General features: G+C 33.8%; 2 protein-coding genes across 2 annotated transcripts; both read left to right on the plus strand.

Moving 5' to 3' along the window:
• The first annotated feature begins 18,429 nt into the window (after nucleotides 1-18,429).
• On the plus strand, nucleotides 18,430-20,775 carry LOC148546667 (uncharacterized). Its single transcript, XM_088499297.1, has 4 exons — nucleotides 18,430-18,477; nucleotides 19,326-19,388; nucleotides 19,512-19,877; nucleotides 20,527-20,775. The coding sequence occupies exons 1-4, from the start codon at nucleotides 18,430-18,432 to the stop codon at nucleotides 20,773-20,775; spliced, it is 726 nt and encodes a 241-aa protein (XP_088355423.1).
• A 2,819-nt stretch (nucleotides 20,776-23,594) lies between these two features.
• On the plus strand, nucleotides 23,595-24,968 carry LOC148546668 (uncharacterized). Its single transcript, XM_088499298.1, has 7 exons — nucleotides 23,595-23,674; nucleotides 23,770-23,902; nucleotides 23,986-24,143; nucleotides 24,240-24,363; nucleotides 24,469-24,651; nucleotides 24,730-24,795; nucleotides 24,879-24,968. The coding sequence occupies exons 1-7, from the start codon at nucleotides 23,595-23,597 to the stop codon at nucleotides 24,966-24,968; spliced, it is 834 nt and encodes a 277-aa protein (XP_088355424.1).
• The last annotated feature ends 414 nt before the right edge of the window (nucleotides 24,969-25,382 follow it).

Raw genomic sequence — 25,382 nt, forward strand, 5'->3', positions numbered from 1 at the left:
TCATCAACACTACATGGCAACAACTCAACCTGAACTTGGAAACCAGCCCTTACAACCTTCGCTGCACTCACTTCCTTCACAGCAGCTTCATCACAGAATAAAGAAACTCATGATCTCACATCCTCACTGAACTAGTCGTAGGACCAGTCTATCTTATCCTTCTTCTCCTTGTCAAACCCCATCAGAACACAAAACAGAAAAATGAAAGGAAGAAGACGCAGAGAAAAATAACAATGAGAGAAATGGCATGCATACCTCTTTTACTCATTCTGATTTTCCAAGTAGCAGAAACCAAGGGTCAGTCATAAACAACTTGGTAGCCACACCAGCAACTTAACCACACACCCAAGTAACTGTTACTCTATCAAATCAAATGGTAAAGTTGTTTTGGAAACATAACAAGCTTTAAATGCTCCAATGAAACTTTCTCTCTCCCCACTAAAAGCGGACACGACCTCCCACATTCAACAATAAATTTTTTTTTAATGAAGTACGTTGAAATGGGGGCTCACCGTGGTTACCTATTTAAACCGAGTTATAACTCATCAAGAAGCTCAACCTGCTTCATTAAAAAACTCTCCTCAGGCTAAGCTTGGGGGCTGTGATATGGTCGTCATCAATACGAGCTATAACTTGGTTTTATGACCATCATCAATATGAGCTATAACTCAGCATCACCCGTTATAGCTCGGCTTTTATGAGCTATAACTCGGTTCCGTTTATTTTCTTATCATAATCGATACCCAAACGGCACAACGATCAGATACGCTATCAATCCCATCCGAGCCGACGTAAATGCTCGAACCGTAACTGACAAGAAGCTCACCATACAAAAGCAAGGTAAAGTATCTTCTTCAGTAGGTTCAGAATACACAATATACTGACTTAAGTTTCGGAGTGCCTTTGCAGGTACACTCCCCCCCCCTTTTTTCCAACGATCATATTCTCGCATCGCATCAGAATGAGAAGCTCGGACTCAAAGGTTTGGACGATCAACCTCCGAGGATATAGTTCAGCAGTCATCCGTCATTAGAAGCCGACCTATTCTACAGGCAAGAACAGATGATAATAATGATGATGGAGGGGGAGTAAGAGGAGAAGGAAAATGAAGGAGACGATCGAAGAAATTCAAATGAAAAAAGAAAGAGATGAAGGTGGTGGTAGTGATGATGACGATAAAAGAAGGAGAAGAAATTTCAATAAAAAAAAAAGGAAAAGGAAGAGGTGGTGATGGTTGTGGTGACGACGATAACGAAAGAGAAAAATATGAAAAAGAGAAGAAGAAATAAAAAGAAAAATATTGTGCGCACATAAATTTAAAATATTAAAAAAAAGGGACGAAAACAAAAAGAACATGCCCAAGCATATGTAAATAAATCACTTTGTTATAGGATTTTTCTTTTAATTATCTTTTTATTCCTATTCACTCTTTCTTTTTCCTCCCTATCAATGGCAAAGCTTTTCATTAAATCATTCACTCATTTTTTTTATTTAAATTATTTTTTTACCCTTATTCACTTTTCCTTTTTCCTCCGTATCACTTGATTAAAATTTTTTACTACAAAATTAGTTACATGTGTTCATTACTAGCTCACATTTCTCATTCACTTAAGACCTTTTTATTTTAATATATATATATATATATATATATATATATATATATATTCTGTTCTACATCGGATAATATATAAAATATAAAATATTTTTTTTAAATAAAAACACATATAGTAATTTTTGTTATAAAAATTTATAAAGTTAATTAAATTTAAAATTTAACTAGTTTCAATATTAAAAATAATGAAACCAATGAATAATAATTTTATTTGTTTTCAAAGTTTAACAACTATTCACTAATATATAGTAATATATAGTTTGTGATTAAATTAAAATATTTACATTAGAATTATATTTTTTAAATATTTTTTTAAATAATATTAATGGTTGAATTTTTAAATATTTTTTCATAATTTATGAGTAAAACTTTTAAACTCTTTTACTCTTATAATAAAAACGATTTGAACTAGTACAATTTAACATGAGATAAAATTTATCCTTAAATTACTTTATTATCATAGCAAAAAAAAAAAAAAAAAACTATTATGGAGAACTGTTTTTATTAAAATCTATGACCTAGAACTATTTTATATTCTAGTATCATATTCATTCTTGAAATTAAAATAATATAACCAACGTTGTTACCTGTTGAAACTTATCAATATATTTTGTCTGAGTTGAATTAATTAGCTGTATTTGTACATATAAACAATTTTATATTTTTGTTAGTTTAAACACTTACTAAAACTGCTAAAAAGATGAATGCACAATATCTTGTCACAACAATAACAGATGTAACACCCTAATATACAAATTCTTATGCTCGAGTCATAAGTCAATGATAATAAGGTGGTACAACTTTCAAGGTGGATTTTTAATACATAAATATAAGTATAATTGAAGGAATATTAATCGAGAAGCCTGAAAAGAGTAAAAATAAAATCGCAAAGTCGTATCACTCACGCATCGACAACAAAAGATAAAGCGTGAAGACGAAAGCGATATACAGATAAATGCATCTAGGAGAATAAGAGAAGGATAGTATATAGATATATATAACATAAGTAAATAGCCATTAGTCGCGGCCCGCGAAGTTTAGGCCAGCTAGGGTACAGTATGAAAGTAGTTAACAACAGAATCTCCTAATCTCTCGCAAAAGAAACATAAGAGGCTCTATAGGTAAGTTCAAAAGAGTCCAATACATAATATAAGCTTTTCCAAATAAAGGTGGAGAGATTCTAAGCAAAATATAAAGTAGAGAATATAAAGATCTTCGCCATCTCTCAGATGAACCACAGCTCACTTCTGAGCACCTGGACCTGCATCTGAAAAACAAGAGATATATATGGAATGAGAACCCCCGACCCATGGTTTCCAGTACGGTAAAAGTGCCAAATAGATACAATGCATTGTAATAAAAACTCACTAAGCATCCTAATACTTCCTTTCACTAAATATTCATCCTATCTTACTAATCCATAAATAGGCAACTGTCATAAGGGAATACTAAATCTAAGTCATATCTTTCATGCTTATCAACTCTCTCTAACTCTTCAACGAATCAGTATCAGAGTCATAACAAAACCATCACCAGTTATTTTGTCTCAACAACTCTATATCAATACATCATATCCTCACCTGGAGCAAGTGAAATCACTTCACTGCGTCTACCCAAGGAGCCCAAATTACCTCATTCAATAATCATCATCATTATTCAATTACATCATTAACTCATCTCATCCAGAACAGTCCTTAGCGTCCACCGACACCCGTATGAGGGACCTTTCAGTTGTACAAACACAAGTAATACAGACAAGTAATACACAATTAAAGTACAAGTAGAACAAGTAGCACATAATCAAGTAACATATCATATATGATATAGCAATCCAAAACAAGTAGGCAAACCCAAAAAATTCAAACATATGCAAATGATGTATGCCTGCCCTATGGCTGATGATATCATCTGTCGGTTATACAGCCAACCCAACATGACCTGGTAGCTAACCATGGACAGAAACACCCATCGCGGAGCAAGTAGGTTTGAGCTACAACCGTCTTGCTACTACCTACTCAACCCAGAGCCAGTGGAATAACCACTACTGCGGCTACTACCTAGGCGGGTGTTTAAAAGCTCAACCTGGAGCGAGTGGAACCACCACTACTGCCGCTATTACCCTAGCGTCACAATCTCTGACCTGGAGCAAGTGGGATAAACCACAACCCTCGCTACTACCCAGGTATCTCAAACATTGACCTGGAGTAAGTGGGACGAACCACGACCCTCGCTACTACCCAGGTATCTCAAACATTGACCTGGAGCAAGTGTGACGAACCACGACCCTTGCTACTACCCAGGTATCTCAAGCGTTCATTCATTTATTCCAAATCAATCATCATCATTATAAAACCTCAAACACTGACCTGGAGCAAGTGGGACGAACCACAACCCTTGCTACTGCCCAGGATCTCAAAACATACATTCATTCAGTTCAGAATCAATCATCATTGTTATCAAATCTCAAACATTAACCTGGAGCAAGCGGAATGAACCACAACCCTTGCTACTACCCAAGTATCCCAAATACACATTTATTCATAATCACCCTTCATTATTATCAATTCTTAGACAATGACCCGGAGCAAGCAGGACAAACCACGACCCTTGCTACTACCCAGGTATCACAAATACATTTATTCAAAATTCCATAATTAACTCATTTATCAGAATCCTCATTCCCCATCTCATACCTAGAGCAAGTGGATAACGTCACTGCCTACTACCCTGGGTCACACGTCATATTCAACATTTTCCGTCATTATTCATTTACCACATTCATTCATTAATCATATATGTATTTCCGGCATACTAGCCACATGTTCAAGCCTCCTCCATCAATCATAATCATTTAGTCATTAATCATATACATATACATACTCAGCCATAATTCAATGCTTATCACAGCTATCCGGTTCATGCTATACATAGCACTTTCACCATCATCCTCAGCAACTCATACAACCATCATTACTCATCATTCATCATTGATTTTCACTTTACTTCATCCACAAGTTATCACATGTCCTAGCTTCTTTTCATTACTAGGAATGCTATAAAGATTTAAGGCCTAGAGGAGGAAAATAGAGACTTAGAAGTCTGGAATTTGGCTTTAAAAACTCAAAATCATCTTTGGAGTGAAAACAGGGTCACGCGTGTGCGTCGCCCACGCGTACGCGTGGATGAAAGGAAAGCCAAGTGACGCATACGCGTGGGTGTGTTTTGTGCCCCACGCACAAAGCCAGCATGCTACTCGCACAACTCTCGGGAATTTGGGCTAGACAATTGGTGCAGCGCATCGACGCGTACGCGTGGGCCATGCGCATGCGTGGATGGTGCATTTTCGAAAACGACGCGTGCGCGTCGGCCATGTCTACGCGTGGGTGAGCGTTCTGCCAAAAATTTTACTAAGTTAAAAAGCTGCAGAATTCACTGTTTCAAACCCCAAACATTCAACACACATAACTTCTACAAAACTCTTTTTTGAACCATTTCTGAGCCGTTAGAAAGATCGTTGAATAAACTTTCATAAAAATCCAATTTTGAAGAATTCTAAACTCCGTGGACCGAGATACGGCCCGCCAAAGTTGGTCAAAAATCAGTTTTTTTGCCCAAACATAGAAATCACCAATTTTTTCAATGTTCCCAAGCCAAATTCATTTCCACTCATCCAAATATCCACAACCCAATCACATCCACATAATTACACTCAACCAAAACTAAAGCTACCTCATCTACACCATTTCACCCAAAACCATCAAATTCCACTCTTAAATTCCTCAAACCATATTATTCAATAACCAAACCAATTATTCACACATTCAATGTCTAGAATCCATCCAATTACTCATGTCATCACACAATATACACGTCAACTTACCTTACTTACCTCTTTCCGGCCTCCAGCCCAAAATTCACGGCCTCCGGCCCAAATTCACAATTTAAATGCATATTCCACAAAACCATATTCATTATCCAATTTATCAAATTCTCAACACGCCAAACATACAAGGCCACACAATCCTTAACTCAATCATTAATTCACAATACATATCAACTATGCATATTAGCACCAACCATTTACACAATTCAAACTTAATCCTAGGGGCATCTAGCCTAGGAATTCTCACCACACCACACGGTACTTAAATGAAACTTAAACCGTACCTCTTGTAGCCAAACCAATTGAGCTTCTTCTTTGGAAGTCTCCACCAACCCTAAGCTCCAAGCCTCACCAAAGCTCCACAAGCAACACCAACCTCCCAATTGTGGACCAAAATCACCAAATACACTAACATAACTAATTTCACATATATACATCAACCTAGGGCTCATAAAAATGATAAATCACAAGGGTTTGAGTACTTCTTACCTCAATCCATATGAAATAGAGATAGAACCCACTTAGAATCCATGTTAAAGTATCCCTAAACAACCAAAATTACAAGATTTCAACACTAACTATCCCAAAAACGTGTAACAGTAGGAAGTTTAGAAAACTGAGCAGAGATGAATGAAATACTCACCACAAAACTTAGATATAAATGTAGAGGACAAGAAGAACGACGTGTGGCCGCAAATGACTCGTCAATCGGAGTTCCGGAGAGAAAGTTATGGTGATTTGAAGATCAAAGAGAGTTAGGATTTTGATTTCCCTTTTCTCTCTTCTCTCTAACCGTGGAACACACAAAATGGGGGAGTTGTGGCTGATGAATGGGCTTAATTAGGCCTTATATATGTTGGGTCTTGGACCCATTTTGACCCGATTCACTTGGTTTAGTCCGTTGGCCCATTTTTGGGTTAAAATCTTTAAGATTAGAGCTTTAAATCGCATTTTAAATATTTCTACCTATCCTAATTATAAATCCTAATTTCTTAAACTCATTTACTTATAATCAATTTTTTCAGCTGCAGTACTAGACAGATCTCAACCGGTACTGCCGGTCAAAATTCCAGTGCGCGTTTTTACGCAGAAAGCTATATTTTTCGACTCAGAAAAATTCACTGAATCCAAATATCATATTTAAATTATCAAATTCCGATTGCTCAATTTTCCGAACCATATTCGCTCATATCTAATTTATTATTTAATTAATTACGGTTTGACCGGATTTTACATTAGACTTATTGGTCCAAAATAATTTACATATTTCTTTTTCTATTTTTAAGATAGATACTAAAAATTTTACTAAGAGAAGATACGATATAATTTATACTTGCCTTTTATGCATAAGCACCATTGTATATAATTTATTCATGATCTTCTTTACAAAAAGGGAGATAAGTAAAAAAGGTGAAGAAGAATAACCGCCTTCATCGATGATATTTTATCACTCAATTTTTTAAATTAAAAATAAAATTAATAAGCACGTAAGGAACATAATTTAAATATTGATAAGACTCAATATGTGAAGAGTTATGATAAATTAACTTGTATAAGACAAAAAATTAAATGATAAAGTTATAGTAAAAAATTACAAAAACTTAAATAAATAGAAACAAAATAAAAATATAAGAGATAGAGTATAATAACGAATCATAATATGTTATAGTTTATAAAAAATTAATGAGTAGAAATAATACACCATATGAGAAAAAAAAGTATTACCGAATACAAAAGTAATTGATAAAAAAATAAAATTATTTTCTAGCATATATGGCTTTTTATAGTAAATAAGTTATGAAATATAGAAATATATAAAATAGAAAAGAAAAGAATAAAATTAATTTTTTTAATAAATTGATAAAATATTCACAACATATGATGGACATATAACTATTAAACAATTAATAGAAAAATATTAGATTTGATATTAAAATAAAAATATAAACAATGAATAAAAATTTAAAATTTAAAATAAAAATATTTAAGATCAAAGAAAAAAAAATTTTGGTAAACAACAACTCAAATATTAATGTGACAATAAATTAAATCAAATAACATATATTTGAATTAATTAAATTAAATAATCAATATAATAAATTAATTATAATTGTTTGTTCAAATAAAGTAAGTTAAATAAATAAAACATATCTTATAAATATGCTATGTAAAAATTATAAAACTTTTAAAAATTATTAATCAAAATATACAAAACAAAAAAATTAATACAAATTAAAATAAAATTAATTTATTTATTTTATTCAAATCAAATAATTAATATAATTAATTAGTTATGGTTAATATAATTAAATAAAATATTAAATAATTTAATATTTATCTCAATCTAATCAAAATTCATAAAATGAAAAAATTAATACAAATTAAAATAAAATAAATTTATTTATTCAGTCAAAAATAATTAACACAATTGATTAATTATAATTAATATAATCAAATAAAATATTAAATTATTTAATATTTATCCTAATCAAATTAAATAAAAGATTAATGCATTTAAATGAATGAAATAGAATAATTAAAAAAAATATATTTAAAAATATGTCACATTAGCTATGTCATTAACAAAAAAACTGATTTTAATAATATATTAAATGAATGAAATAAAAAAATAAAAAATATATTTAAAAATATGCCACATTAGTTATGTTATTAATAAAAAAAACTAATTTTAATAATATATAATAAATAATAGATAACAGATTTAGCATAATGAGCTTTGAGTTTTGATTAATTGCCTGATTACCGTTGGTAAGTCTTGCAAGTTCCGAACTTTATTCCTCTGATAATTACTTTGAAGAAAAATATTAGCGTGTTGGACTAATAGACTTTGGCTTTTGATTAATTTCCTAATTAGTTATATTTTTATTTTAAATTTAGCATAATAGGCTTTTGAGCTTTGGTTAGTTGTCTAATTACTGTTAGTATGTCTTACAAGTTCTAAACCATAGTTTTAAGAATTGAACCGGTAATTAAACCGATCAAATTATTGGTTTTTTAATTTATTAATTCAACTGATAAATTACTGGTTAAACCGATAAAATCGGTTCCACGTAAATAAAAAAAAAAATAGTCATAAACTTAAAAAATTCAACAAAAACAACAGCAACCTTAAATTTCCTATTCCCTATTCGGCAATCCTAAATTCACAATAATATCAACAAAAATAACTATAAACACTAATAATCAGAAAAAAGACATCAAAACTTCAACAAACTCAAGAAATTCAACAAACATATTCATACTCAACAAATGCAAAAGATTCAAGAAATTAACCTAAACAGATTCATACTAAAAAATTCAACAAACTCAAAAAATTCAAGAAATTCAACAAACAGATTCATAATTTCAACAAGCAGAACAAATAGATTCAAGTAGAACAAACCAAAAATTTCAACAAACAGATTCATAATTCACAACCAAACAGAACAAGAGCACCAACCTATTTCAAGTTTTCAACTGCTCAAGAGTCATGCTCAAAATTTAAACTATTTCAACTACATTAGAAGAAGAGCACCAACCTGTCCAAGAGAGCAGAAGACATAGACGATGGAGACCACCAGCCTGTTCGAGAGAGCAGACGACGGCGATGACGAACGGGAGCAAGGAGAAGCGACGAAGAAGACGAAGGAGCTGTGGTGAGGTGAGGTGACGTCGTCGGAGACTTGAGACTTGAGAGTTGAGACTATGGTGTCGCGGTGAGCTGATGTGAGATGAAGAAGATGATATAGAACGGCGGTGTCGCGGTGAAGTGAGGTGAGGGGGGAGGGTTACCGTTTAGGGGATTAGGGTTGGTGGAACGAGGATGGGGGTATTAGGTAATGGGTATTCGAGTGTTTCGTTATTTTTTTTTTCTGAAAATCCAAAACGACGTCTTTTTGGCAAATAAATTTTAAAAAAAGCTTCGAACCGACTGAGTGAACAAAAACCGCCGGTTCTCCGATTTTCATCAGAACCGCACAGTTCAACCCAGTTCTCTCCGGTTCTGTTCCTTATCCGGTCATATTAATCAATCGGACCGGTCAGGAGTCCGGTTCACAGGTTTTTCGGTCGAAGCGATCGGTCCGGTCCGATTCTTATAACTATGTTCTAAATTGTTCTTGTGGAGGTTGCTGTTGTATAGCTCGTTTGTCGATGAGTAACTACAAGCTTTTCCATCAGAATGAGTTATACTTCGACAATGAGAGAACAAGGGGTGGGTACCTGCAAAAGGCACTCCGACACTCAAGTTAGTAAATGGATAATAAGTTTTTCAAATTGCAATATCCTGAACAATCTTCTTACCATTTTCTTTATATCTGAAATGAAGAGTAATGGTTATGTTTCTGAGTAATTTTGCTTTAAATGGAGAGTAATAGCATATTTGAGCGTTCTGGTATTTGTTTTGATGACTGTTATTGATAACCGATTTATAACGTATATAGCTGAGTCATGACGTATAGCCGAGCTATAACGGCCATATCATAACCCCCAAACTTGACCTAGTGATATTTTGATAAAATAGGTTGAGTTTTTGTTGATGAGTTATGACTCGATAGTTTGATTTATAGATATATGGATCCCCCAGCTCAACATGTTTGATCAAAATAAATATCAAAAGAAAATGAAAAAGAAAAATGGTCTTGTCATTAAATGGGATAGTAACTAGTGCTCCAGTTTTCAATGTGATTGAGTACCGTTGGTTTTAATAGAAACAACGGTTGTGAGTAAAGAGATAGAACTGAACCGGTTTTTATTGAATTTTGGCATATGTATTTAGAATTCTGAAGGATTTCATTAAAGGAACTTAAGTTTGATCAAAACGATTTGGAAGAGTGAGACATGAGTAAAAGAGGTTTGTTTTCTTTTACTTTCAGTTTTGATTTTCGTCCTTTTATCTTCTTCTTTTGTGTTTTTTTTTTTTTTTTGGGGAGGATGAGTAAGAAAAGGGGAAGGAAGTGTAGAAAGATGATGATAATGGTTCATATAAATGGGTTGATAAGGATGTAAAGATTCGTGGGTCTCTCTTCGTAGATAAGGATAGTATGGGTGAGATAAACATATCAAAAATGGTTAGGGCAGGTTCAGGGGTTCGAGTTGAATTGCTGCCATGCACGAGATCTGAGCGTGTGTTTCATAGACAGAAAGATTTTGAATACTTTTTTATGACAGTTGTGTGTTGGAAGAACTTCGTGTTAAACTGCCATTCACCTCTTTCAAGTGTGATATTTTGAAACAGTTAAACTGTGCACCCTCTAAACTACACCCAAATGGTTTGGTGTTTTTGAGGTGCTTTAAAATTTTAATGGAATTTTTGGAAGTGAAACCTTTACTAGAGTTATTTTTCTCAATGTTTCAGGCTTAAGAGGTATGGAAAGGGTTTGGGTAAATCTGAACAGTACTCCTGGATTTTCTGTTTTGAAATTGTATAAATCGTCTTTTAAAGATTTCAAAAAAATGTTTCTGAAAATAAAATCGATATATGAGGATTTTCCTTTTTATTTGGATGAACATCTCGGTGAGAGATTTCCTCTCTACTGGTGTTCCCAACTTCAGAATATTCTGGCTTTAGAGGTGATTAGTGCGAGATATGAGTGTATAATTAACTTTTGGTTGAGCATATTGATAGAGAAAGTTGGTTTCTGTCTTTGACTTGCTTCCATGGGTAGATAATAGGGTGTCCGTGATGAACTATCTTAGTAAGTTGTAATAAGGAAAGTTTGAATGTATGATGAGTATGTTGTATTCCTAATTTATCACTTTTGTGTTTGATGAAGGTGGGAAATATCCGGGAGTTTCTGTCGCGAGCTTAAGAGCTCGTTTCAAGACTAAAAATATAGAAAAGGAGGGTTCGTCATCGAACCCTGGTAAAGGGATGGAGAAAGGGAGGTCAATCAACTGACTCGAGGGAGAAAGAAGATCATCTTTAAAAAGAGAAAATCCAACCTTATTGATGTTGATGTGTCTGATGACTTAGTGGAAAAAGCAAAAGAGATTCCATTGGAAGAGCTGACACTTTTGTAAGTAATCAAGAAAAATTGCACATTTTTTCCCAGGATGGCATTAGTTTCTTGATATGGAACAAAAATTTTCCTTTCATGTAGTTGCGGATGAGACGCTGTAGTCATCATCTGATGTGAACTTAGTGAATGAGCTTAGAGATGTTGCAATTGATCAATACCTACAGGTACGAGTTTATTGTGTATATATAGTTAGATTGTAATATTTAGTTAGCTGATAGAGTTTCCTCTAATTAGATGCTCGGATTCCGACTGGCGAGCATTGGTCGGATTCGAAAGGTGAAGCATAAAAAGTTGTTAGAGAAAACTGATGAGCTGGCCGGTTTGAAAAGTAATTTGGATAAGAAGAATGATATTATAGTCAAGATGAAAAAGAAGTTCTCGGAGAAAGAAGAAGAGCTCAAATCTGTTAAGAGCAGTTATGAGAAAGAAGTAAAGTTGTTGAAGAAGAAGGAGAGTGACCTTTCTAATATGAATACTCAAATGATTGAAGTTACTGTAAAGCTGAAAAATTTGGAGAACAGTAGGTAAATCGAGATTTTAGATGCCTTTGCTGAAGGATTTGAGCATGCTGTTATGCAAGCAAAGCTATTAGCCCGCGATAGTGACCTCTCGGCAATGGATCCGGGCAAAATTGTGCGAGAGGGAGTGTTAGTGGATGACGATGATGCTACCGAGGATGAGAATGACAACCTGGCAAATTAATGTTTGTAGTTTGATTTAAGTACTTTTGATCATCAATGTTTTGATAAAATTGGACTTGTCATTTGCCAATTTGTTTTAGCTATTTTGGATTGTAATAGATAGTTTTTTGAACTTATCTTGTTTGGATAATATCTGATGACTATTTGATATGTTATGTTTGATATGTTATGAACTTTTTGATTGGTGGATTGATAACTAGGCAATGACTATTTTAGATTGCCGTGAGTTGGTATTGTATTATACCAAACTTTTGGTTCCTATTTTTCATAGGTTTGATATAAGTGCACTTGTATTTGATGAGAATATTTTGTTTGGTTTGTTTGACATTTGATGATGTTCAAGTTTGAGTTTGCATGTTTAGACAGTGCGATTTTGAATTGAAGAGTTACCATTAGTGCAGAATATTTTGTGATTATTCAGTATGTAATTGAATTGATTGTTGATTGTAGATAGTCATAAGTCGGAGTGATATAGGTCAGAGGAAAGAAGATAATTGATATAGATCGTCTTTTCTTTAGCCACAATGATTGTTATATGACCTTTGTTTACAAAGGTGTAGGTAGGCTTGTCTCGTTAAAACCTCTCCAAGTAAAACCCTTTTTGGAAAAAATCTTGTAAGTAGGAAAAAGAGTACAAGCTTGTTCCTGTCTTTTAACTATAATATTGTTTTAAAGAGGAAATATTATAAGTGTTAGGTAAGATTGTACCATCCAAGGATTCGAGTTTATAAGCCCCATTTCCTAGGACTTCGGCAATTTGGAGTGGGCCATCCCATTTGGCTGCAAGTTTCCAATGAGATGGAGGTCGCTTAGCTTGCTCGGTTTTCCTGAGTACCAGGTCGTTGATTTGGAATGAACAAGAATTAACCTTCTGATTGTAATGTCGAGCTATGTTGAGCTGCATTGATCGGTGGTCTCCGAGTTTCATCGTGTCTGGTTGCTTGTGTTCTTAGTGAGGAATGAGAGGTCTCCAAAGGAATCACAGCATCAGACCCATAGACTAAACGGAATGGAGTTTCCTTAGTAGTAGAATGCATAGTGATGTTGTATTCCCAAAGTATTTCTGGAATTAGCTTGGCCTAAAGTCCTTTTGCATCATCCAATTTCTTTTGTAAAGCATGTAAGACGACTTTATTTGCGGCTTCAGCTAATTCGTTAGTCTGTGGATGTTCAACTGAAGAGAAATGTTGTTGGATTTTTAAATTCTGTAAAAAATGTGAAACTATGATCGACAAACTGGCGACCATTGTTAGTAATAATATGTAGAGGTATACCAAATATGCATATAATGTGCTTCCAAACAAAGGAAATCATTTGCTGCGATGTGATTTTGGATAATGGTTGTGGCTCAATCCATTTGAAAAAATAGTCAATAGCTACAACTAAAAATTTTATCTGACCTGGTGCAATAGGAAATGGACCGAGGATATCAATTCCCATTGATAGAAGAACCAACTTACTTCAGAGTTATGCAATAGTTCGGCTGGTACATGTATTATCAGAGCATATTTTTGACATTTTGTACATGTTTTCACCTTTTGATGACAGTCTCTCTGTAAGCTCGGCCAGAAGAAGCCGGCGCGGAGAATTTTGGATGATAGACTCCGTGCTCCTACATGCGTACTACATATTTTCTCATGGGCCTCGGCTAAGGCGAGATCGGCCTCCGACTTGTTTAGACTTTTTAATAGGGGATGAGTATATCCTTATTATACAAGTTATCATTTAATAATGTAAAGAATGAAGCTTGTCTCCTGAATTTCTTCAAATTACTAATTTCAGGGGAAATGTTTCCAGTTTGCAAATATTGGATATAAGGCCATCGTCAATCATCATCTTTATTAATGTTGCAAATATGAATGAAATGGATGTTTGGTGTAATCATAGTGGATTACAAGAGAGTGGCAGTGTGTGATTGTTTGATTGTGTACTAGCGAGCTTTGATAGAATGTCAGCTCGGTGATTTTGTTCCCTTGGAATATGATGAATTCCAAATTCTGAAAAATGAGATATGAGTGGTTTGACAACATCTAGTATTTTGTTAAGAGAGGATATTTTACTTGAAAAAATTGATTTACCTATTGTACTACCAGTAAAGAGTCATAGTGTACATTTATTTTAGAAACATTTAATTCAATGGCTAACCTTAAGCCTGCAATTAGTGCTTCATATTCGGTCTGACCCTTGGGGGTTAGAGGCACCGTCGACGTATAGTGTCCATTCTGCTGGCATATCATCGGAGTTGGGAGCAGTAAATTCGGCAACAAAGTCAGCAAGGTATTTTGATTTGATAGATCCTTGGACTTGATATCTGATATCAAACTCGAATAGTTTGATAGACCATTTTATAAATTGCCCAGCTAATTCAGGTTTTGTTAGCACTTGTTGTAGCGATTGCATAATTCGAACATTAATAATATGACTCTGGAAATAAGGTCGGAGACGCTTAGCTGAGAATACTAAGGCAAGAGAGAGATTTTCTATCTTTGGATAGCAAAGCTTGGCATTTTGGAGAGAATGCTAATGAAGTAAACAGGCTTTTGCATCTTATCCCTTTCTGTAATAAGAACATAACTAATTGCCCAGTTAGTAATGGATAAATGAAGATAAAGTTCTTCTCCAAGTTCAGATTTTTGTAAAATGAGAGGTTTTGAAAGAATAGTTTTTAGATTTGAAAAAGCAATTTTACATTCATCATCCCATTTGAAATTATTTTTCCTTTTGAGTGATTAAAAAAAGCAAAAAGATTTGGAAGCTAAACAAGGTAAAAATCTTAATAAAGCAGCAAGTCTCCCTGTTAATGCGTTGGACCTCCTTTAGGTAGTGTTTGGTGGAAAGACAGAGATGGAAATACTGAGACTGAGAGACAAAGACTAAGACACAGAGATTAAAATAAATCTCAGTATTCTGTTTGGTGCAAAGTGGGAGACAGAAATTGAAACAAGAATGAAATTCTAATTTAATTTGTACAAAGGGTAAACTTGGAATTAATTAATTGAAATGAAGGTATTTTAGGTATAAAATGTTATTAAAGTTTCCGTCTCCATCTCTAAAAATTTTAGTCCCTTGTGCCCTTACGTTTTGGAGGTACTGAAATATTGAAATTTTGGAGACAGAGACAGAAATTTTAGTACCAGTCTCTGAACCAACACACATAATACTAAGTCTCAGTCTCTGTCTTAGTACCTCAAAACAAACGCTACCTTACTGTTTGAGGACTTTGCATTTCTAGAATAGCTCGGCATTTTTCAGGGTTTGCCTCTATACCTTGGCTTGTAAGCAAAAAGCCGAGGAATTTACCTCCATGGACACCAAAGACACATTTCTTAGGGTTTAATCTCATGTTGTATTTTTTGATTTGTGCGAAAATCTCCTCAAGGTCGTCTACGTGAGATTTGCCGACTTTGGTTTTTGAGACCATGTCATCAACATAGACTTCCATGTTTCGACCAATTTGCTTGGCGAACATTTTATCCATAAGTTGTTGGTAAGTAGTCCCTGCATTTTTAAGGCCAAAAGGTATGACTTTATAGAAAAAATTACCATATTCAGTTATGAAAGAAATTTTATCTTAGTCTGATGGATGCATCAGGATCTGGTTATAACTAGAATATGCATCCATAAAACTTAAAGTGCCAAAATCAGAGGAATTATCAACTAAAGCATCAATAGATGGTAAATGGTATGCATCTTTAGAACATGCTTTTTTTAAATCAGTAAAGTTGACGCACATGTGCTATTTACCATTATGTTTTTTTTACCATGACAACATTAGCCAACCATGTTGTGAACCTAATTTTTCGAATGAAATTGGCATCAATAAGATTTTTGGTCTCCTCCAAGGATGCTTGTTTCTTTTCCAAGCCGAGGTTGTATTTTTTATGTGCTATAGGTCGAATGAATGAGTTAATTGCCAGCTTATGAGATATTATAGAAAGATTGATGCCGGGCATGTCAGCAGGAGTCCAAGCAAAGAGATCGGCATTTTGTTGAAGAAATCGGTTGAGCTTCTCTTTCTCATCGTCCTGCATGGATGATCCTACAAAAGTGAACTTGTTTGGATCGATAGTTAAAGGAATTTTTTGTAACTCCTCCACTGGAGTGGGATGATCTTGGAATTTGGCTTGTGGGTCGGCTATGGAGGGAAGCTCGAGCGAGTTGTGGACCGCATTGATTTGTGCACCTATAGCTCGGTTAGATATAGGCATTTTGAGATTGATGTTATAGCAATGCCGAGATTTACAATGGTCACTGTAAATTGTTGCAACAAGGTTGTCCTGCACATAAAACTTAATACAGAGATGAATTGTAGAGACAATTGCACCGAACTTATTTAAAAAAAGTCAGCCAAGGATTAGGTTATAAGGAATAAAACAATCAACCACAAGGTATTGAACATCTAGAGTTTTGGTTTGAGGACTCTCACCAAGTGTGGTTTGTAATCACACTGATCCCAACACAGGTACTCGTTCACCTGTAAACCCCACCAGGTCTCCAGTGGATGGTTGGAGTATGTTATCACTCAACTTCATTTTCTGAAATGTGGAGCAAAATAAAACATCGGTGCTGCTTCTAGGGTCCAATAAGACTTTGCGAACTATTAGATCTCCCAGTTAAATAGAGATAATAACCAGATTATCTAAGTTGAGCTCGGATGAATTGAAATCAGACGGTTGGAACGTCATTTCGGGCAAGTTGGGCAAAGTTTGATGATTGTTAATGGTGCCCTCTACAGCGAGCATAGCTCGGTAGGTACGTTTATGAGCAGAGCTTGATACTCCACCACCAACAAAGCCCCTAGATATGTAATTAATCACACCTCGGGGTTGATTGGGCTGAGCAGTGTGTGCTTTGTCCTTGTCCCGAGAAGATTGACATGCAGAAGATAAGTCAGATGAATGTATGATGCGCTTTTGGATATGGCCAGCGATGTATTTGTCCAAATTTCCTTGTTGAGCTAAGCGTTCAAGCAAGTCTTTGGCTACAACGCACTCATCAGTAGTGTGCCTGTGTTTATGATAAAAAGCACAGTACTTTGTTTTGTTCACATTCTTGAGATCTTAGTAGGTTCCAGCCTTTCGGGAAGGTTTGATTAGCTTTGAATTTAGTATTTCTTTAATGATTTCTTTCTTTTTGGTGTTGAATTGAGTGTAAGAATCATAATGGGATGTTAATTGAAAAGGTCTCTTGTTATCTCGACTTTTGTCATCATCCTTGTTGGTTTGACCTTTTTCTGACCTCTGAGAGTGGTGCAGCTCCTCAAACTCCATTTGGCCCTTGGCTTTCTCTCGAAACTCGGCCAAGGTTCGAGGTTTGGCCACGGTGATAGCCTCTTGAAATTTTTCTGAGCGAATGCTACTTTTAATAGCATGTAAGTGTATCTCTGGATGAAGGTTTGGGATGCTCATTGCTAATTTGGTGAAGCGAGTAAGGTATTCTCTTAAGCTTTCATGCTGCCCTTGCTTGATGGTGTTCAAATAATCGAAGTCATGTAAATATATGGAAAATGCAACGAACTGATCTTCAAATAACTTGGCGAGCTCCTGGAAGCGTGAGATAGAATCTGCAGGCAAAGAGGAAAACCAATCAAGTGCAGGACCATCTAAAAGAGTAGGAAAACAACAATATAAGATAGGATCAGAAGCACTATTTACTATCATCATGGAGCGAAATTTTTTGATATGCTTTTTTGGTCCCCCATGCCATCATAGAGAGTTAATGTCATCAGCAACCAAAATTTCCTGGGCAATTTAAAATCCATGACCTCGGCTGTGAATGGTCCAACTACGCTGTCCGATTAATTGCCTTCATTATTTTGTTGATGTCTCTCTTGTTGTTGAGTTTTAGATATATGCGTCCGATCAGAGTTTTCTTCCTTATCATCTTGTCGTTTATTGTGGTCATCGTTATGAGCAATCCGAGCATTGGTTAGCTCGGCTATTTGATTTTCCATTTGTTGGTTTTCTTTTGCCATGCACTGATTAGCCTGTTGTAACTCTGTCACCATCTGAAAAAGCTCGGAAGGTGTGGGAGGAGGTTGATCAGTCATAGGCAGACCTAGAAATTTTGGGACCTAAAGGAAAACAAAAACGGGCTTTTGTTTCTAGGTCCCATGGTGGGCGCTAATTGTTCTTGTGGAGGTTGGCCACTGTATAACTCGTCTGCTGATGAGTAACTGCAAGCTTTTCTGTCGGGATGAGTAATACTTCGGCAATGAGAGAACAGGAGGTGAATACCTGCAAAAGGCACTTTGATGCTCAAGTTAGTAAGTAGATAATAAGCTTTGCAAACTACAATGTCATGAACAATCTTCTTATCCTTTCTTTTATATCTGAAATGAAGAGTAACGATTATGTCTCCAAATAATTTTGCTTTAAACAAAAAATAATAACAAATTTGAACATTTTAGTATTTATCTTGATGACTGTTATTAATAACCAATTTATAATGTATATATGCGAATCTAATACTATTCTTCTAATAGAGGGTTTTAAGTTAGTGGAATTCCACGCTGTCAATATTTTCAGATGGGGTACAACTGTTTACGACATGCACATCCATCTAGCTTTATTATTATGATTCGTTTCATTCAGTATTCATCATGTTATATTTCATGTTCATTCCATCATGCATACATTCATACATGTCAGGGAAACTATCTTTCTCTCTATTAGTATTTTGCTTTCTTTTTGCCACCTATATCTATATCTTTTAGTTACACACGAAACCCATCTGCTATCTGCTATATATATCTGACCATTTTCTATCAACAGTCAGAAAAGCAATCATTGTTTCAGTTATAACCAATTAGTGCCTCTGTTTTTATCAGATATTCATGCATGCTTTTCGATTTGATCAACTTCCCACCTTCAGTTTGATTTCCTCGATATTTTTAATTTGAATTAAAATATGGAGATTATCTTTGATGGCCGGTTTTATTTATTTAACTTATTTAATTTATTTGTTTTATATGTTTTTTCCGATTGTTACCCCATCCCATTTTTTATAAATTGTGCAATGCTATATCGTTTTCTGCATTCTTCACTATATTTCCATTCCAAAAGGTTGCATTCGTGTTCACTAATAGTGGTAATTCTTCTCCTCATTAGATGACTCTTACTTCTGAGATAACTCAAGGGAAGTCATTTTTCCTGGAGGTATCATCTGAGATGGTAAGAATATGTGATCATAAACTATTATCATATTTATTAATTTGTTTATGTCTTATTCAATGTAGATCTTTTTTTGTTCAACCCCTTATATGACCATGCTTCGTTACTAATTTATGCTAACAGGACATGGGTGAGCTTCCAGTCACTTTCTACAGGAGATTTCAAGATGAGTTATCATCTTTATTATCTTTCATTGATTGTGCTGGGAACGAGTTGGAAGTTTTGATTGAAAAAGGCCCCCGCACTGGAATTATTGTTAATGGTTATCGTAATTTTTCTTCCTTTTATGGCCTTAAACTTGGCGGTTGGCTTAAGATTTCATATGTAGGCTCTAACCAATTCATAATAAATGAGGCCCTTGATCACAACATGAAGGTTAAGGATTTTTCATATCCTCCATTCAAGGTTTCTCTAGATGTTAAACCAACTGTAGGTTCTGATCATGTCATTGATATAACTGATAATTCTTCTCATGTTAGCTCTATTCAGGTTAGAGACACATCCTACAAAACTCACACTCCATCCTCTAATCAAGTATCCATTTTTGGTGATAGCATCATTTCTGATTTTTTCGTTGATAATCATAGGCATGTTCTATTAGAACTTTATCAACAAGTTTTTAACACATCACATGTTGTTAACCCATCTCAAGTTTATTCATCTTTTAATGACAACTTGTGCGACTGAGCTGACTACATTTTTAATCAAACAAATTCCCATGAAGATTCTACTCATGTTTCCTTTTTCTGTAATGATAGGCAACCTAGCTCTTCTCATGATTTATTTAGGAGTAGATGTCATAGTGTATTGAGAACCATACCTCTTTCTATGGAGGATTCTACCATGTCTCTTGGGAATGAGTTATCTAACTCATTCAATCAATGCCTGTCTGTGCATAATATGAATCCAACTAATCATTCCCCCAGTCCCACCTCCTCCCTCACGAATCCCACCTCCTCCCTCACAAAGTTCATCTGTTGTTTATTCAATAGTTAAGGTTATATATCCTTGTCAAGCCCACCATTATGCAATGGTTAGTTTCTTTACTTCATCTAAATACTTTACATTCATTAATTTCCTGCTTTGGCTGATTTTATAGTTGATCACTAATTTTAAATCTTCTTTGTTCATTGTCTAGTTGCTTCCTGCTAGGTTTGCTAAAAGAGCATTTCCCAGGAAGTTTGATTTTGTTAATGTTGTTCAACCCTCTGGACACTCGATAAGGATGAAACTTCGATGGCGTGATATTAGGCCCAACAAGGTGTTCCTCATAAAAGGATGGCGCAGGTTTTCCAAGAACCATAAGCTGGTAGAAGGCAGCGTGTTGCGTTTTAGTGCTTCCTCAATAGATGAGACAACCATGTCAATTAATATATTAAGTCTTTGAAGTACAATAGATGCTCAGTTAGTGGGTTGGGTTTACTATTATTAATTTATTTGCAGCTATGCAATGTTATTGTTCAGTTTAATATTATGTTATTGTATTCGCATTTAATTTCAGTCCATGTTATTTTAGAAAGTCTTTGTTAATTCTATCTATGAATTTTGGTTATGTTAGTTGTTTATCTAATTGATATTTTGAATATAAATTTATATTAACTCTAGCATGTTCTACTATTTTTATTTATATACTCATCCTAATTGATTTTGCTATAATTGTCTGTATATGCCATTTTATCTATGAAGATCCAGAATTTAATTCCAAGATCAATATTAATTATTATATTGTTAGTCATAATCTTTAACCTTTTATTTTATTTCTATATCAGTGAGTGACCCACTCATGAATCATGTTTCTTAAGCATTGCAATACCTTTCTTATTCCCATAAATGTAATATAAATGCACATATATGAGTATATTGATACTATATACCTTTTTAATATTAGATTTCAACCAATCATCACCAACAGTTCTAAGATAACTTACTATCTCAGATATGCTCACACAGTTTTATATCTACATTGTTTAGTTATATATACATACCACGTGTAACAAGGTGGTACCAATTTTGTAATATTATTTTCAATATAGCTCACAACTTAATTTTATTTATCTGCATAGCAGTTAAACTTATTTGATTTCAATTTTTGAATTATATTTCCTAAGTAAAATGATTTTAAAAGTATATATGCTTATCTATCATTTGTATAGCCTTGATTTCATTGTATATCAATCCTTAATATTTGTTATTATTTTTTCTTATGCAAGCACTTTAGATTAATTAAATCTGTCCGTGTTTTAATCTTTTAACAACTTTTACTCTTATTATATTTACACCACAAAATTAATTTTTATATGCTTTATCCACTTACATGCTTATTATGCTATTTGATAGATTTTCTACTTCTTTTTCTTTTTTTTATTTATGCACATTATCTTGGTTACAGGAGTGGCATTAGTTTTTGCTCTATGTAAATTAATCTCCATTTTACTTTTTCCTTTGATCTTACCCATTTTCTGGCACATGTCACATCTTTCTGCAGTTATATTTTTTTATTCATAGCTCTATAAGTGTTTTTTAGTTTTATACTTATATACCTTTTGAGACCAATATTTTTGTAGCCATCTATCTATGATTTCACATTCAAATTCATTACATATGCATTAACCTGTGTTTGCACAGTTATAGTGAAATACATTTCGTTACACGTCCTCCTATATACGTTATAAAATTTCTTCCCTGTTTTAATTTTATTGGTTCATGGCATGCGCATAACACCCTTTTTTTTCAAGGTAGTATACTCAGAAAAAAATGCAGCTGTTATTAGTTCCTGTTTTAACTCTTTTTACAAGTATATAATTATGGGCTATACAATAGGTTTCGCATTCTTACTCACGGTCTGCTATCATGTCCCTTTATATCATATATGCTCATGTTTTCAGAGGACCAATTTCCACATTTTTTTGTGTTATAGTGTTTTATTTGTTTTGACCAATTTTCTTTTGGATGTATCTATTTGTAATTTTGTTAAATCTTTCTTTTTGGTGCTGTCCAAATTTACTATCCGTTCCTATAAATAAATCTACTTTTTTCTACAAATTTTTCATATCTCATACTCTTCTGCTTATCTTTTGTTGCTTAATCCTTCTATTCGAATATATTTTTTTACAATTTCTACTCTTCAGCTCCCATGGCAACTTCTTTTACTATGCTTAAGGACCTTGATGCCTCATCCGACCAACAGAATTGGCGCCTCAAGGTTAGAGTCATTAAGAAATGGTCAATCTCTGCTGCTGAAGACAAATATAGAAGACCAATGTTGGAGATGATTGTGATGGACCAGATGGTATGTGTTTTTTTCTGTGTATTTTTAAGTAGTATTTCTAATGTTAGTTACAACATTGAGTTCATTGATGTAATGACTTTTGTTATGTTTTTTCAGGGCCATAGAATTCAATGTTCTATTCGGAGCCCTCATAGGAGATTTTTCGAGAACGACATAACTGAGGGGAGGCTTTACTCATTGACAAACTTCTCCCTTGCTGCTAACGATAAAAAATACTAGCCCACTTCCCATGCTCTTCGTATTTATTTTAAGAGGGAAACTCAGTTTCGCCATGTTGATGATACTAATTTTCCTACTAATGTCTTTCACTTTGTCCCAAATGAATTAATATTATCTCAGCAGAATCCACAGTCCCATCTCATAGGTAATTGTTTTTGTTGGACATTTTTACAAAGAAGTTCATGATAGACATTTTCGTTATATGTTATTATCTTATAATAATTATGAACCCATTTTGTGTCTCATTTTTACCTATAGATGTTATGGGGCTTCTTACTGCAAAAGGGGACATAGTCGAATTCTCAAAAAATGGGAAAAATCAATTTATATGGTTTTGGAGCTTGATGACCTGTAGTACGTTTTTTTCGATATATTCTTTATAGGTGTTGTTGTCCATCTTTTTAATTGTTAATCACAAATTAATTTTTTTATTTCTTTATAATATTTAGGGATAAAGGTACCATTAGGTGTACTCTTTGGGAGGAGTTTGCCACACAACTGGTTCGCCACATGCAAGATAATCCTACTACTGAATACATTCTTATTATTCAGTTTGCTAAGTTCAATTTTTTTAAGGGTCTGTAGTTTTCTTTGATTATATTATTAAATAATGTATGCATATGAAGTTTGTATTTGACATAAGGTTGATTTTCATAGTCTTCATACCCTTAAAATCCTAGATTTGTTTTGCAAGTGTTATGGGTGTATCAAACATTAACTATAATTCAATTCTATATATCAATCCTGATTTTAAGGAGGTTAAGGATTTTAGGCAAAGGTTAATATTACTCTTTAAAGGTTTAGTTGCAACAATGTATAAGATGTTATGTTTAAATGTTTTTATGGTATTTTGAATTTAGTTTTTTTTTTCAGTTTTATTATTGGCAATGATCAGCTCAAAAATGTCTTAACTCAACTTCCTTCTTACACCTCATACTCTCTTGAGGATGATATGCTCAATAGAACTCCATACAAACCTATTTGTGAGATTAAGGAGTTAACTGAGGTATCATATTATTATTTGACAATGTACTCATTTTATTTGTGTATGCATTAATTATAAACTGTATTAAATTTATAATTTTCTAGAGCAGATTCTACTGTATTATTGGTATTGTGATTTCTATCGAGAACAGAAATGGATGGTGGTACAAAGGTTGCAAGTTGTGCTATCGTGCATTGAAAGAGGAAGAGAGTTCATTTTACTGCATGTTTTGTGAATCATTTCCTAATACTCATGTCCCTAGGTTTGTTAAACCTGCATTTTTGGATTTTCTTTTCTAATTACTTTATTTATTTGCAACCAGCAATCCTATATTAACCGATGCACTTTTCTCATTCAGATTTTGCATCCAACTCAGGGTTTGTGATGACATTGATAATGCATCATTTGTCATATATGATAAGGAGGCTTCTCGATATCTTGGCATTTCTGCTTCAGATCTCCGTGCTGCTCAGTTGTCCATGGTAAGTTCATCGACTTTGTGCAGTTGTTATTGTTCAACACGTTCCTTTTTTATCCATGTTAGTGTTGTGATTGACAGTAAATTATTATTGTTTCCTGTAATATAGGGCTTTTCTAAGGATGATCTTCCAGATGAGCTTAATTCCTTTATAGGAAAGAAATTTTTGTTCAAAATTTCTGTCAAGCTTGATGACATAAATGCTTTCCAACCATGCAAGATAACCGTTCTTAAGCTATGTGAAGATTTGCAATTGATATCATTAGTTGCATCTAAATACAACATTTATGATGTATGGTTTCTTTTCTTTATTAGTGTACTATTTGTTTTTATTACCTATTTCGTGGTTAATTATTTTCTCTTATACCAGGAGAACATTGCTATGGAGAACTTTGAAATACAGAGTATACAAACTAATTACAATGAAACTCCTAGAGTACGTGTGGTTTTATTTCTAAGTCATTTTAATCTCAATTTTTATATTTTTTTTATGATTCTAATTTCATAAGAATTCTCCAGGATTATAACTCCCAATCATGTGAGATAATCCACCTTGACTCTAACCAGGACTATGCTACTTCTAAGCGTCCTATAAGTTCTGTTCTGTAGAGTGTGAAAAAAATCTTGCTGATGTATTCCTGGAGCTCGATACCTCTTCATCCTCTAAATGCAGGAAGATCATCAATGAGTCTGTTATCACTGTTGAGAAGGAACACATTGAGTAGATTGGAGATTACCTCTTATGTTTGAGTCACCTGCTTTATAGTTTATTTTCCTGAAACAATGTTTTGTTTTTAATTTTTAAATTCAATAAAGCATGTTTGTGACTATGTCACCATGCTGTGTCAGCAAGTATTTGTAATTTCTAAGGTGTTATTGCAGGTGTCTTTTATTCGTATCTTCTCTTTCTTATTTTTTATCTAATTTCAATTAATGGTTCATGTTGTTGTTTTTCTCTTATGATTTAATCTTATATCAGATATTCTATTTTAATTCAATTATTTTATTTTCTCTTATGGTTCA

The sequence above is a fragment of the Arachis ipaensis genome, chromosome B9 (genome assembly GCF_059453495.1).
Source record: "Arachis ipaensis isolate K30076 ecotype BB chromosome B9, ASM5945349v1, whole genome shotgun sequence".
NCBI lineage: Eukaryota > Viridiplantae > Streptophyta > Magnoliopsida > Fabales > Fabaceae > Arachis > Arachis ipaensis.